The 15258-nt window shown below is 45.8% G+C and overlaps 1 protein-coding gene across 5 annotated transcripts in view; it reads right to left on the bottom strand.

Moving 5' to 3' along the window:
• Positions 1–15258, bottom strand: part of CUL1 (cullin 1) — an 89675-nt gene that overhangs the window by 12999 nt on the left and 61418 nt on the right. For all 5 annotated transcript variants that reach the window (XM_060415186.1, XM_042248974.2, XM_042248973.2 and 2 more), the window contains exons 6-10: positions 15037–15127; positions 14145–14308; positions 10610–10772; positions 9607–9737; positions 668–775 (exon numbers count right to left, since the gene is read on the bottom strand). In XM_060415186.1, the coding sequence (XP_060271169.1) occupies positions 668–775; positions 9607–9737; positions 10610–10772; positions 14145–14308; positions 15037–15127 (657 nt within the window). The remainder of the gene's footprint in view (positions 1–667; positions 776–9606; positions 9738–10609; positions 10773–14144; positions 14309–15036; positions 15128–15258) is intronic.

Here is a 15258-nt window from a genome sequence, read left to right as displayed (position 1 = left end):
CAGATGCACAGTCAGAGGCCCGCGGGCCTGCAGGCCACAGACACACAGTCAGAGGCCCGCGGGCCTGCAGGCCACAGACACACAGTCAGAGGCAGTCAGAGGCCTGCGGGCCTGCAGGCTACAGACACACAGTCAGAGGCCCGCAAGCCTGCAGGCCACAGATGCACAGTCAGAGGCCCGCGGGCCTGCAGGCCACAGACACACAGTCAGAGGCCCGCAAGCCTGCAGGCCACAGACACACAGTCAGAGGCCCGCAAGCCTGCAGGCCACAGACACACAGTCAGAGGCCCGCGGGCCTGCAGGCCACAGACACACAGTCAGAGGCCCGCGGCCTGCAGGCCACAGACACACAGTCAGAGGCCCGCGGGCCTGCAGGCCACAGACGCACAGTCAGAGGCCCGCAAGCCTGCAGGCCACAGACACACAGTCAGAGGCCTGCGGGCCTGCAGGCCATAGACACACAGTCAGAGGTCCGCAAGCCTGCAGGCCACAGACACAGTCAGAGGCCCGCGGGCCTGCAGGCCACAGACACACAGTCAGAGGCCCGCGGCCTGCAGGCCACAGACACACAGTCAGAGGCCCGCGGCCTGCAGGCCACAGACACACAGTTAGAGGCCCGCGGGCCGTCCGCTCGGTCCCGCACGGAGCCACAGGTCAGCATACCCACCTTGTCCAGCGCGGCCACGAAGCCAGCATCATTGTTGAATGCCGACATCACCAGGGCGTTGTATTTTTTATGAACATCCAACACTGTCTGTACATACATTTTGGGATCCTTGGGGAGAGGGAAAAACAGACACGAGTTGTTTCCTGGGGACTAGACTGTATACTCACATGCTACTGGAAAATATTCCAAAAGATCTGCTTCCTTCTTCAAAGATGCTAACAAATAAGATCAAGAAATAGTTCACATCCCATCATCAAAACACATAGGATATTCTGCTTATAGATATAATAAAAGAAAATATATTCTCTGTACTCAAAATGAAATACTAATTCCGAGCTACACAAAAAAGTGATTTTTCAAATTATCTGAAAACTCAAAGGAACCACACAAAACAAACTTTCAAAGTGACAGCTTTGCTTTGTCTACTTTTGCCGTTGAAGATTTCATATTCTGGACTTTGTCTTGGCTGGGGAGACCCGTCAATAAGTTACTTAGAACTTAGCTGAGCAGGCAATGCAAAAATAATGTAGGTTTGAGATCTCAGGACATGTGGGCAACGGCAGGGGTGGGTCACACGTGGCACTGAGGGTCTGACTAGTACACCCGGGAAATCTGAAGATGGACGAGGACAAGTAGAGAGCTAGGGTGGGAAAGGCCAGGCCTGGAGACCGTCAGAGCACCAGGCGATCGGCGAGGTGGCCACTGGGACTCTTTGGACAGAAAAATAGAAAGGAGATATGAGAACCAGCCTCAGGAGAGGTTTCGGGAGTGCTGCAGAAGGCAGGCAGGAAAGATGGGCCGGAGGGGACAGTCTGGGGTCATACGAAGACCAGAGTGGCCAACCCGAGGGCTGGCTGCGTGTCAGAGGGCAGATTGAGCTCACAGGCCTGACCCGTCACGCTGTGGGGTCAGGGCTGTTGGCCTCCCCCTTAGAGACGAAGAAACAAAGTCAAGGGCGGGCACCTGGCCAGCCTGATGTGGGCAGCCTGCTCCTGAGAGTCTCAGAGAGGAAAAGGCCCAGGGAGAGGTCGGGCAGACAGGCGGAGCCCAGGCGGTGCTGCTGGACGCGGGGCTCAGCACGAGCGCAGGGCTCCCTGGCCAGCACGTCACTGACGGGAGGTGTCAACGGTCTGCCAGCATGCCCCAATTCCTGACGAGTATTTCTCCTCCGGTTCAGGAAGGAGAAACCACAAATCCCCCAATTCCAATCACTCTGCGTTTCTGTGACACCTGACTTGATCTTGGGTCACCATTAAATCATTCTTCAGTGATAGGGTTATACCAGGAGGTTCAGAGGCTTTCTGTTATTACAGATATAATAAACATGCCAGGCCTGTTATTATTATGAATAAAAGCACTGTGACAAGATTTTCATTTCAGTGACATGTAAAGTGGTCTCTACTGGGCAGACATTTGATAAAATGTTAAAAGGGAACTTAACACAAAAAACTGCCAAATAAAAATCACTTAAAATATTGAAAGCGGATGCCACATATATTTAACGTTTAAAAATTTTTCTATCTTAAAACTTAGAACACACACACACAGCACTGACTGTCCCATTGTACAATCCCGCTCTTAGTTTCCGGAGAACGATTCCAGGTGTAGAAGTTCTTGCATTCTCTATTAATAATCTGATTCCTAAGTCTGCATCCAAAAATACCTGTCCCTCAGCACACGTCTTACTTCATATAAACTCATTTCTTTTCTTTTTTTCTTAACAATGAAAATACTGTCCGCTTGACTTAATTTTGGTTTTGCCATTGAAATTGATACTGCTTTTGCCAATTCAGATTTTAGATTGTTTTCTGATTTCATGTCAAATTATTTCTCATCATTCATACTGTTTTCCTCTTGGCATTGGTTCTTTTAAAGTATTTACAAAGAGCTTTCACCTCCAACAAGTACCCAAACACTGGAAAATGCCAACACTATCACACAGTAAGGTTATTAGCAGCATTAAAAAGAATCACATATCAAAACTGCCAATTTAAGGACTTAATTTGCTTCCAAACCTTGCTGTTTCTTGCAACATCACTCACAGGATTGATATAAAGTGTATTATGAATATAAACAGATTAATATTTGCTTCGTTTGCAAGAAGGACTGCCTCTTAGGAGCAGAGGACGACATACACACATTTATAACTGGGCACTGCCCAGGAGGAAGGCTGACCCACTGGACTGCCCCTCTGTCTCAGCCTGGTTCCCAGAGACGGCCTGAAGCTCGGAGTTCCCACCTCGATGGAGTCCTCTGAACCAGCAGCGCCTCTATGTTGACCATTATGTTTGCGAGAGAACTACACGCTCTCCCCTGTCTTCACTTCTTGACCGATTTTTCTCAGATCCAGGATTTGGAAAAAACATAAAAGTCCCAAGAAATGCCAGGTATGAATTCCCCATGGAAAGACAGACCTTCTCTAAGGGAACAGAAACCTTCAGACTCCAATTCCAGATCCTTTCGGCTAACAGGAGAAGACCCAGCCGGGAGTCTGGCTGGTGAGAAGCGAGGGTGTGGATGGAACCTCCTGAGGGAAGACTGTGCTTAGGCGCTGAGCCCTGGAGACCTGAATTAGCTTCTGAAATCCTGAGAGAAGCCACCTCGGAGCTGCCAAGAGCAGACGGAGACAGGGACACACAGGAGTAGCACAGAGGAGGGAGTTTGAAGAAGGAGCCATCGGCAATGTCAAATGGAGGAGAAAACGTTCAAAAGATGGGTGATTTAGCAACTGGGAGGTAAATGGTGATGTGCAGGAGCTGTTTCCGAGGGCCCCAGATGGCAGAGTCACAAAAGCAAGAGAGGTGAGGGCAGAGGAAAAAATGCATGCTTTTTTTTCGGGCCAGCTGGATAAAATGCATGCTTTTTTAAGAACATGAAGAAGCGAATTTTGGATGTTAAAAAAAAAAACACGAATGGAGTACTTAGCAATCTGCGTGATTACTCTTACTATGCAAGAGGTCTCTGCATATAAGAAACACGACACTGCTCAGGCTGGTCCCAGGGGGTGGGGGGTGGGGTGGGGGGACCTCATCCAACTCCTACGTGATGGGCATCTTCTGCCCGAGGCTGGCACATTCCTCTCCAGACCAGATGTCCCCACTCGGCTCACACAACCTGTCTTGGACACGGGGATTCCTGAACTCCGCGTCAGAGTTGGCCTGACCGCCCCATGGTTCTGCCGCCCTCTGCACTGCTATTTACATTTCTTTTCTGTCAACGTTTTATTGTAGAAAAGATTCAGATATATTCAAAATCACAAAGGGCCGTAAAACTCGCCCCCTGTATTCACTGTCCAGCTTCAACAATCATCCGACATGAACCCTGCCTGTTACAGAGTCTAACTGCCTCGTTCCTTCTCTGCGTCCCCATCACCAGCCGCGTCGTTTCTATCTGAACCACTCTTAACACACCTAACTGGTATGCTAACAGTTATTCTTCCTTTTAATCCATTTTTCACATGGTCGCAATTTCATTTTTTTAAAAAAAAGGAGAAAAGAAAGAAAATCATATCGTCAGTTTCAGGCTTCTTATACAGCCTAACCTGGTTTCTTCTTGTCCTTGGAATTAAGGCATTCACTGACCTAGCCTTCGGGGTCTCCCTGGTCTGGCCAGCCCAGGCCGTCCTCTCAGGTTTACCTGCCTCCCCTGCCCCGTCCCCGCTTCCTGTCCCAGCAGACCTCTTGGGGGCTCCGTGTAGGATCCCAGCTGCCAATCTTGGACTCGTCACCAGTATTTTCTGAGAACCTCCCTGAACCCTGGACAGCAGGGCCTCCCCCATCACACGATGGTCAGCATCCTCGTGGGGTGCTGCTCAGGCTGCCCCCCCTTGCCGGGTATGAGCTCAAACACCGAGAGAAGTTCACGGTTTCCTCTGACTGGGCCGGGAACCAGGCGCGGCCTCTTCAGGGTGGGCGGGCGCACAGCAAGGCTAAGCCAGAATTGAGATTGGTGTGGGGGATTTGGGTAAGAGGAGGCTCCTCGATGGGTATGCCTGTGGAAGAAAGGACTGAGGTTTCCCCCTACAGGTGGAGGAGAGAAGGGAGCTTCCTGGTTACATGAAGGACACAGTGAATCTCCTCAGAGCCTGGTGATCACAGACTAAAAATGGACATTTATTTGTGTTTTTTTTCCAGAGAAAAAGGTTGTTCTCTTCATCTCATGGCAAGACAGAGTGGACAATTTACCTGCATGTTTTCTGGACCAATCTGCATTGCCACCATGTTATCAGTTCTCTGTAATTAAAAGGATCAGGTGGACCTACTGTATAAAACTGTTTCCTTTTATTCTAAAACAGCTCCTCAGTCCCCTCTCTTTTCCCACATCAACTGCATCAAAACTAGTGCATTTCTTTTTTTCTTTCTGTTTAAGTTTTATTACGGAAAATGTTCAACATATTCAAATTGAGAAATAGTAAAATCTGACACCATGATCCATCACCCAGCGTTCAGCAGTGCTGGTTGAGGACCTTCTCCCACCCACTCTGTACTCTGGGAAGACCTGGCTGAGGCTGAGTGCTCCATCCCCTGGACCAGACGGAGCTACACCACACTCCCCATGCAAGGCTCCCGAGCAGGTGTGGCTCTGAGTGGATCATTCTCTTCTCTCACCATCCATAGGAAGACTGAGTCAGAACTAAGTTCTTATATTTGGGATTTTACTCCAGAGAGAAAGGGAATCTTGGATATATCACTTAACCCTCCATCTGCCAGAAGCACCCAGCACCATGTTACTCTGTTTATTCCGGGGTAAGTTCGTACACAATTTGGTTCTTATAATTACATCTAAGCCAACTTCTCAACCCAAACCATAGAACTTTTTTTACAAGTCTGATATACGGCCTCAGGCTCACTCCTTAGTCTTATGCTGAAAACATGCTTGTCAGAGTGCCCTGATTTTCTGTCTGTCTCTAAAATTCTCCATTTTAAGTGCTCCTCTTACAAGCACTGTCACTCCCGATCCTGGAGCCAGCAGCCCCGCGCTACTCCTGAAAATGCCTTTTCATCTCAGGAGAACACTTCCCCCCCACCCGCCAAACCTGCAAATAAATGTTGACAACTTTGTGCCCCAGTCCAGGTCGCAGCCCAGCCTCCCACTGTTAGACCAACAGTCCTGCTGGACATCAAAGTATCTACAAGCCCACTCTTGCTGGGTTACATTTCAGGTCCAGTTAGACTGAAGTCACTCAGTCAAGATACAGTTTCAAAGAGGACTTTGTGCTTATCTGTTGCCATTTCTGCCCTGAAGACAGTAAGGAAACATTCTCTATACCTGATTTATGAGGCCTTCTTTGTAGAGAACAATAGCGCCCAGATTGCTGCAGAACGGAGTGCTAATTAAAAATTCAGCATGAAACCAACTGTATCATCAAGTGCTCACTAGCAAGTGCTCACTAGTCTGCCCTGACTCCTTCCCTGAACCCCATTCTGCTGTGAAACCTCGGTGTCAGGGGAAATTTTAGCCATCCAATGACCTGATATAGTTTTCCTTTGTATTTACGTTGTATTTGGATGACTTTCCACATGGCTGGTGTTCACTTTAGATGGGCCATTAGGAAAGGTATTATCAGTTTTGAATGCCGATAAGAGTCATTCCTCAGAGCTGAGGGCTTGTTCCTTATGATCGGTGTGAATCAAGGAGCTGACTGTACATCACAGTACCGCCAACTGTCTTTTCCAGCAGGCTTTCTGTACTGATGGAAAACACTGGAGGCAGATTTGTGACCCACCTCTGTCAGGAGACCAGACTTCACCACCTCACTGCATGCATTCTGAGTGCCACTCACTATTCTGCACTCAGCTTTGCTTGTGTCTGCAGCCCTTACTTTGCTGCTGTCTCATTTGTCTTACCGCCTGTTTCGCACTTTGTAAGCCCCCTGAATCCTGCGGGAGACAGAGAGGAGCATCACAAAGACCCAAGTGCACCGAGACCCTGTTCTGTGTGAGGCATGGAGCTGGGCTGAGGGCACGACGGTGGATAAAGCCAGCTCCGCAGGAGACATTTACACAGACAAGCAAAATGTAAGGAGTGTGAATGCCGTGTAAACAGTCCAACACGATGCTGGTTCCAAGGAGTGGTCGAGAAAGGCTTTGGGGAAAGAATGGCATTTGAGGGTATTGGAAGATGAAGGTGTGTAATATACAGGGGAAAAAGAAGGCATACATCTAGGAAGAGAGAAGAACCAGGCAGGTCCAGCACGGCACGTGTATGGTGGTGTGAAGACCCACGGCTGGTCCAGACTCAGTAGGAAATGACTCCATCTCAGGGGACGAATGCTGCTGGGGGCGAAGGGGGGGGCAGGGGCACCGAGCCCACAGCTGCCCCGCTGAGCTAAGGACGGAGGAGGGAAGACGTGAGGTTTCAAAACAGACCCGCCATCCAGTCAGCGGAGCAGGAGGAGAAGGGCACGGAGGTCTGAGAAGGAAAGCTGAGACCCGAGGGCAGCACAGAGGTGTGGCACTTCACATGGGAACCCAGGCTCAGAGCCAGGCCACAGATCCTTGCGGAATCAATGAAAACAACTTCAATTTTCTCTGCAGCATACATGGGGCCTTTGAGTTATAGCACCAGCCACCATCACGTATCTGGTTGCTGTGGTAGATAAAACTAAGAACGCAGCCGGCCATGCCATGGGCTTCGGTCTTTGTAAACGAACCTGAAGGCGCGGGCTCTGCTTCCAGGCTGCTCCCCTCAAGTCTCCTCCTGTATCTGACAATTCTCCTACAAACCGTCACCACACGGCCAGCGGCTGAGCACACACGTTGGGCTCTAGCCTGTCTCCCTAAGAGCAGCATGGAATGTGCTGGCTGACCCAGCCGCCCACTCTCTCCCTTCTGTCCAGAGGCCAGACATGGGGTGACTCGCCGGTGAAAAAAACTTGCCTATTAAAACAATTATCTGTTCAGCTCTAAAGCAGTTTAAACCCATCACTGAAGAGTCCTTGGTGCACAAGGTTTTGAAGTCCTCCGGGAGCCTCCGTGAGGCATGCCGATGGCGCGGGCGGCGTGGCTGGGCACGCCTGTCCTCAGTCACCAGCCTCTGAAGGCCGACAGCTCTCATCCTCCGCTGGAATCTCCCGTGATGGCGGGTGGGCCTGAAGCCCTCGTCCCCCGAGAGGAGCCCTGATCCCCAGCCTTGTTCTCTAGTGTTCCCTGGCCTGGGGGCGTGGCAGTTACAAGACACAGCTCGTCTAAAAGCAGCACGTATGTTCAGGCTTTCAGCCACACTTCACAGGGAGAGGACTGCCAGTTCCCATTTGGGTGAAGCGAGGGGGACCCCACGAGGGGAATTCCCTGGGCACCAGTTACCCAGGAACACATGTGATTCTCAAATCCATTTAACTATGAAAAATATGCCTTCAGAAAATTCTTAAGCCCATTCTGATGTTTGTAACACATAAATATTATTCGAATCACATTACAAACTTAAAACCTGTAAAAATTTCAGCCTACATCAGATTTATTAGCAGTAAAACATGTTTTCCAGCCAAATGGATGGCTACCCCTGCCTTTCTGGCCAAATGGGCTTTGAATTAACAATTGGGAAAACCTTACGTTATTGAAAAGATATCTTCATCAAGGTGGCCCCTTTCGAGTCTCACGTACGTCCACACGTGCATATGTGTGTACCTGTGTCTGTGCGTCAGACTTTTCAACAAAGAATATTCAGAGTTTGGACATAAGAAAAATCATATAATTTTTACATAATTTAAAAAAATTAAACAGGACTGGATACCTGAGAAAAACTGCAATCCTCACTGCTGAGCACTGCGTACTTTCATGTAAGAAGCCCTTTACAAGCATTAAGTATTCTTTATTCACAAAACCTCTAGAAGGTGGTCACCATCATTAGTCTTTCTTCCTAACTGCCACAGACAGGACAAGCGAGTGAGCAATGCGGTCAGTGGTTAGTGAACAACAGAGCTGGATCTGAGCCCGGATGGACCATCCCCGGGGGCTGTGGGCAGGGGCCCCATGGCACTGCTGGGACCTCACCCTGAAACCTGGAGACTTTCCACAGCACCTACCACCAAGCCTGAACTCTGCCGTCTGCTAAGTATAAAGTGTATTATTTTATAAAACTCTAAGGTGTGTTTACATTCTTCCCTCTGATAATCCACAGATGTCACAACAAGTGATGCAGTGAGCCCCATAATGAAAAGTGGAAAAGGGAGCCCCCAAAGATAACAGGAAAACAGACTCGAAATACTTTACACCAAACACAGTAAAATCAGGGACAAAAAGTTTCTGGATTCAGGCAGAAGAACCAGCTGTGTTCTAGAAGCTTTTCTTCTCCGTTAGCTGTCCCGAACACGACTGAAATTTAAGCGCACAACAGGGACAAACCTGAAGACAACTTACCTGTCTCTCAGAAACACGCGATACTTCCTATGTAAAATCAGCAACTGAATCATAGAAAACGCAGCAGAAATATTCTGGTACCTCCTGGAGGGGGGGGCGGCAGTGGGGATGGGGGCTGTAGGAGAAATGCCATACAACTAAGGGCCTTTCCAGGGCAAACAGCCCTGCGGTCTCCAACTGGAGGGCGGTACTCAGACCAAAGTTCCTGCATGGGGCAGCCTGTGGCCCACGGTGCCGGAGCCAGGTCTCCAGGAGGCTTCAGCCTGTTCTTTCTATGGAATCATCATCTTCTCTCTTCTAGTGCAAGGAATGTTAATTTTGACAAACAATGAAAGGAAAAAAAAAAATATCAAGAAATAACATTCTTAATGCCTAAGAAGTGCCAGAGGCAAATTAATGGAGCTATTTACTAAACAAAGATGCTTGTGAAACTCCTACTCTAAAGAGCCAATAGCCAATCCTCTATACGAGTCCAGTGAAAGTCTTACCCCCTAGACCTGTGGGTGCAGACAGGACACCCGTCTGCAGTCCTCGCGCAGGAATGGTTAAGGCCCGACCCGTGTTCAGCTGAACAGTACTTACATTTAATGCAGCTTCTCCACACTTTTCAATTGCTGCAAGACCCTGATTATGAATGTGTGTCTCCAGGAGTTTTTTCAATTCTCCCAGGCCATCTTGGATTCTAGATACAAGATTATACATGCGACCCAAATCTGAAAGAAGAAGGTGCCACCTTTATGCATCAAAACAAACTTTGCAAATCCATCCCACTAAATACGTATTTATAGAGATGGAAGGTGCAGTGAAATAAAACCACAGGGTTTTTAGACCTAATAATCAATTGCACTTAATTGTACGCAAATATTTTATATTTAGCCAAAAGTAACAATGAAATCAGGTGATTATGAAAGCGTATTTCCCCCTTGCCAGGAGAAACCACTGATATAACAGAAAAAAGATGAACAGGAACTACAGGTGATGCTTCAAGATTGAGAAACTGATTATACCTAATACATAATAGGCACTCAAATATTATTTACAAGAATGAATAAATTTAAGGAGTATTTATGAACATCCATCTCAACTATACAAACAATTCAGCCACAAAAGGGCCCCCACATTCTTCTCTTAATACATGCATGGCACATGGCTGATTTATGAGCACCAAAGAAGAAAAGTCCTGTGTCTAAACACCAGTCTTCTACTGAGCTCCTCACATGTCCCAGGAAAACAAGGAAGGGGTAAGGGAAATACTTTCGCAAAACAGCAGCCTTCTCATCTCTAAGAATTTTCAGCATAAAAGTCACACACTCACATGCACAAAACAGTGGTAGCATCAGTGGATGCGAAAGTGTATGGAAGAAGTCAAGACTCCACATCAAACTGAAAAGATGTTCTTCCTAAAAAGTCATACCCAAAACACGCTACAGAGATCTGAGATCAACACACCGCAAGGTACACACACACACAGCCCTCTTAAAGAATGGCTGGTGTGGTAGCGCTAACTCTGAGTCTAGACCTTCACACAACTTCATGATCACAGATCGTAATCAACATCCACGCGCTCCGAATCTCCGCGGCTCACCCTCGTTTTTGTCGGCGTCCAGCAGGTTCTGGAACTCTGTGTGGAAGATCTCCAGGTGCTTCTCGATGAGCACCTGCTCGCACTTCCTGGCGAGCTCGTCCTGCGTGCTCTCGTGAAGGTACACCTGGACCCTGCGCTGCTCCTCCAGCAGACGAGCCTCCGCCTGCGGGAGTGAGCTCAGGTCAACAGTTTGGACTTGTGTCTTTTTAAAACAAAACCAATGACAAATTCAACTCGCAATCCTGCCCTACCTAGTATGAGGAAGAAAACAAGAGGAGGGAAGGGGTCCTTTGACTCAGGCTGGGGTGGGGAGGGAATGCTAACCACAATAACCAGTCCCCGGTGCGCACCACTTCCTCTGTAACCTGTATCTTTGTTTCCAAGTCCTCTTCAAATGACTTCAACGAGGTTATCATGATTAACCATCCGAATGTCTTTATATCAATCTCCTTCCTACAGATACGTGCTGTTTCACACTTTCGAGGGTAATACCCTTATCGATACTCTGCAATTTAAGACTTACAGACTGTTTATTTCTGGAACTTCTCATTCCATATTGTCAGAGAGAGGCTGACTGTGGGTGACTGAAACCGTGAACAAGGGAGGACTACCGACCACAGGCCAGCCTCCTTTCACTGTGCTCTGGCACTGGTTTTTGCTTTGAAATAGGAACTAAAGGTCTGTGGTGACCCTAGTTGTGCAAGGCTGTCAGCACCATTCTTCCAAGAACAGGTGCTCACTCTGTGTGTCTGTGCTGCATTTCCGTTATTCTCAAAATATTTAAACTTTTCATTATTATTATTTGTTAAGCTGACCCTTGGTCAGTGATCTTTGATGTTGCTATTATAATTGTTTTGGCATAATTTAGCAATAAAGCATTTTCAAATTAAGGTATGTACATTGTTTTTTTTCAGACATAATGCCATTCTCCACATTTCACAGACTTCATGACCAGGGAAACCAACAAACCCAAACTCCTGGGTATGAAGTCATTAGGTTTTAGGAGGGACAGTGATCTACATTCTCTGTTGATTTGACGGTAAATAAGCTCGTGATCACCACTGTCCTTGGCAGACAATTATATCAGAGTACAAATTCAAAAGGACTAAATAAAATTAAGCAAAGACTGTCTCTATTAATTCTATTAGGATCAGTATACAGGAAAAACAAAATGAAAAAATGGATCAAAAAGCAGTCAGCAAATTCATAACATATATTTTGTTTTTAAAACTTAAAAAAATGATATTAGAAACCTAGAAAGGTCAAGTATTCTTTGAAGGCTCACCACAGACTCAATCACAAGAGACAGAGAGTAAGATACACTGAAACTAACGTGGCTGAGGCTTGTTCCCCCGACACCATCAGTAGCAGGGAAGCACAGACTCTCAACTGTTTCCTCTGAAGGACAATGCAAGAAAAAGGAACACAGACCCCAGAGAATCTGTACATCTAGCCTAAACGAGCTGCTAAAAGGAGAGTAGTTCTTGAAAGTTGATGTTTTATCTCAAAACTGTTCATGAGTTTTGTATTTTACTTCCTAATAGTGTTCGAATATAAACATATTTTCTCAAGTTATAGAATAAAATGTTCCATATTTTATCCTGTGTACTATCAGGCATACACTGGAGGTTTTGATGCATACTCATGGCCAAACATCAAATAATACATAATAATGATGATGATGACGATGGTAAAATATCCCCATTTTACAGATGAGGAAACTGAGGAACAGACTTTAACCACCATTTACTAGGGGGTTAAAGTCACCCTTAGTAAATGGTGGAGTGGGGATTTTCAATTAGACACATAGCCCAGTTTGAGATGCAAGTCTACAGCTAGTAGTAACAGTAGCATTGTTCAGACAGTTAAATTCCAATTTTAAGCCCACAGAATCTCTACATGGTGGATTTTTCAAATGGAATGGCTGTCATGTTTGCTAAGACCCAACCAGATTTGGGCCAAACCATTAACCCAAGAAACCCCATTTAAGATGGCCAGGATGCAGGTAGCACATTCTCCCTTGAAGGCAGGGCTCAGACTGGGTTGAAACCATACGTCTATAAAGCGGATTTCCATGCACCAAAGCACTACCACCTTCCTCGGTGTGGACAGCAGGTAACTGCAATTCACGAAGAAGTCCATGAAATGAAAAGGCCTGAACCACACGTGTGGATCTGTATCCTGATAAAAGGCTACACTTTTAAAAAACATATACAGTTTTAAAAGACTTACCATATATTGTACAGTTCAATAAAAGATATGTTTATGAAAACTACACTGTAAAAATCAGTGCTTAGATTTAAAACTGATTGGTCAAGCAGCTGTTTCAACTCTCAATAAGCTGGTTAGCTTCCAGACTGGCACATGAAAGCTAACTTAACTCGTAAATACACAAAGAACTATCACTTTCCCAAGTGTAATAGTTCTGTGGGGTTCCACTTCTGTTAGGTTTTGAAGGACTCATCTGTCAAGGACTTTTAACTTCAGACTTGTAAGGCCCACTTACAATTACTATCTCTTATGGGAAAATGTTCTAGGAACGTCATGGACAAACTGAGGAGGACTTTATGTGGTTAGACAGGGGAGCTGTTGCTCTCCTTGACTTCTGGTCTCAGCACATGGAGAAAGTGACTCTGCAGTGACTCTGCCCTCCAAGTGAACAGAGACTAAAGGGAGAAGCGGGTGTCCGACACACAGCCCCGGACCCCCTGGAAGTCTCCTTGCCCGTTGAGGTCAGGGGTTGGCAAACTATTGCCTGGGGGCAAAGTTCTGCTGGAAGGAAACTTGCACTGGAGCACAGTTTCGATGTTGCCACGGCTGCTTTTGTGCCATAATGCAGAGCTGAACGGTTGCAGACGAGACCACGTGTGCACGAGGTCTAAAGTATTTACCATCTGGCCCTTCAAGGAAAGTCTGCTGACCCCTGACTGAGGTCACTCCTCTGAGCTTAAGTCTGGGACACCGGTATTTCCGAGAAGGGAAGCTAGAATACCTCCCGCAGAACTGTACTGTGACATCACTTGATGTAGAAGATTCATGATGCAGAGACCAATCCCCAGTCTTCTCATCTAAAATTTCAATCCTGTTCTTTCAGAAGGACTTCTCTAATACACACTGGAAGGTTGTGTTAAATAGATTTTTAGGAGAGATCTCAGAAGCAAAAAAGTAAAAAGCTTAAAGTTTGCAGATAAAAATTTGTTTCTTCAAATACTATTTTTTCACTGATGTAAGACGGTGGCTGCCATTAGATACACCTGTACATTCTAGGAGAGAGTGTTCAAACACGTATGTCATTCAGCTGTAACAGTTACATCCTCCACACAGTAGGAGAACATGAGCCACGATTATTAAGTTAATTTATACAAGCTCCTTAGTGAGTGGGGAGAAACCATTTGCACCTGCTACAAACACTACCGGTTAACAGTGCCCAAGACATGACTTTGAAGGAAGCTGCATATATAAGCATAAAAAGAGTAATTTACTTGAGCAGCAGGAACTTTTAACTTAACCCTACTCTAAGTATGTTTAAGCTTACCTTTTTCATATATTCAGTAACCGGGTTCTGCTGCAAGAATTCGGTGCTCTCTCTGGTATAAAATCTTTCTGTGTCTGCCAGAAACTGACACTCAAAGGACTCTTTGTACACTGTTAGCGTGGGGCCCTTTGCAAAGGCGTCATCTTCATTCAGTCCCAGCTCCACTGGAAGTAAACAGAACTATGTTTCAACTGCTTCATATTTGGTTATATTTTAAGGAATATATATTTTACTTTAGGTGTAGCTTTCAGTTTAAGTTATGTTGAAAAGGTAAGAATAAAATAGCAGGGCAAAAGGCAAACTTATTTTCTGGTAAATACATTTTGCATTAAAAAAAAAAAAATCCAAGACACACAAAGGCAAGTGATTCTGACCAACAGCCAGGCATGCTTCAAAGTTCTCATCAAGTTCATTAAGAGAACATCTTAATATTTCTAAAGCTTAAAAATAATAATGCTTAATTTTAAACTTTCAAAGAAACAGAACATTACTTAAGTTTTAAACCACTGTGTTGCTTTATTGGCTTCTCAATGGCAGTTGTTCAAGATGATACAGATTTCTGGTTATCATTCAGCTCCATTAATGACACTCTAAGCATATATAAGTGCTTAGTTTTCAGTCTATACAGGTATATAGATCCAGTAATTCAGTGTGAAACCAGAAAAGAAAATAATTCAAATGTCAAATGTCTAGTCCATCAAAATCTCCTTAAGGCAAGAGGATAAACAATCTTTATAATGGGTAAAATCAAACACAGTGAAGAGAACTGTGAGTGCGTTGGTAAGTGCTCACAACGGTCTTCATGACACTATTTGAAAACAGATCTGTTGCATCTCTGTTCTCACTGCCACTGATATCAAAGCTTTCACCGAATTAAAGGGAAACTGCTTACCGTAAGACTGTACAACTCCACTTATCAGTCTTGTATTGATAGTTTCACCATTTCTTTCTTTTTCAATAAGTTTTAAAACAGCATTTGTTACCTTTAGAACAGATATAGGAAAGAGACATGCAGATTATAGACTATGGTATGCACCAATATTATGTTACTACATAGCTCTTACACATTCAAATCTATCAGAGGCAAGATGAGAGGTACTCTGAGGATATTATA

Source organism: Ovis aries, chromosome 4 (genome assembly GCF_016772045.2).
Source record: "Ovis aries strain OAR_USU_Benz2616 breed Rambouillet chromosome 4, ARS-UI_Ramb_v3.0, whole genome shotgun sequence".
Taxonomy (NCBI): Eukaryota; Metazoa; Chordata; class Mammalia; order Artiodactyla; family Bovidae; genus Ovis; species Ovis aries.
This window is presented reverse-complemented; position numbering and strand designations above follow the sequence as displayed.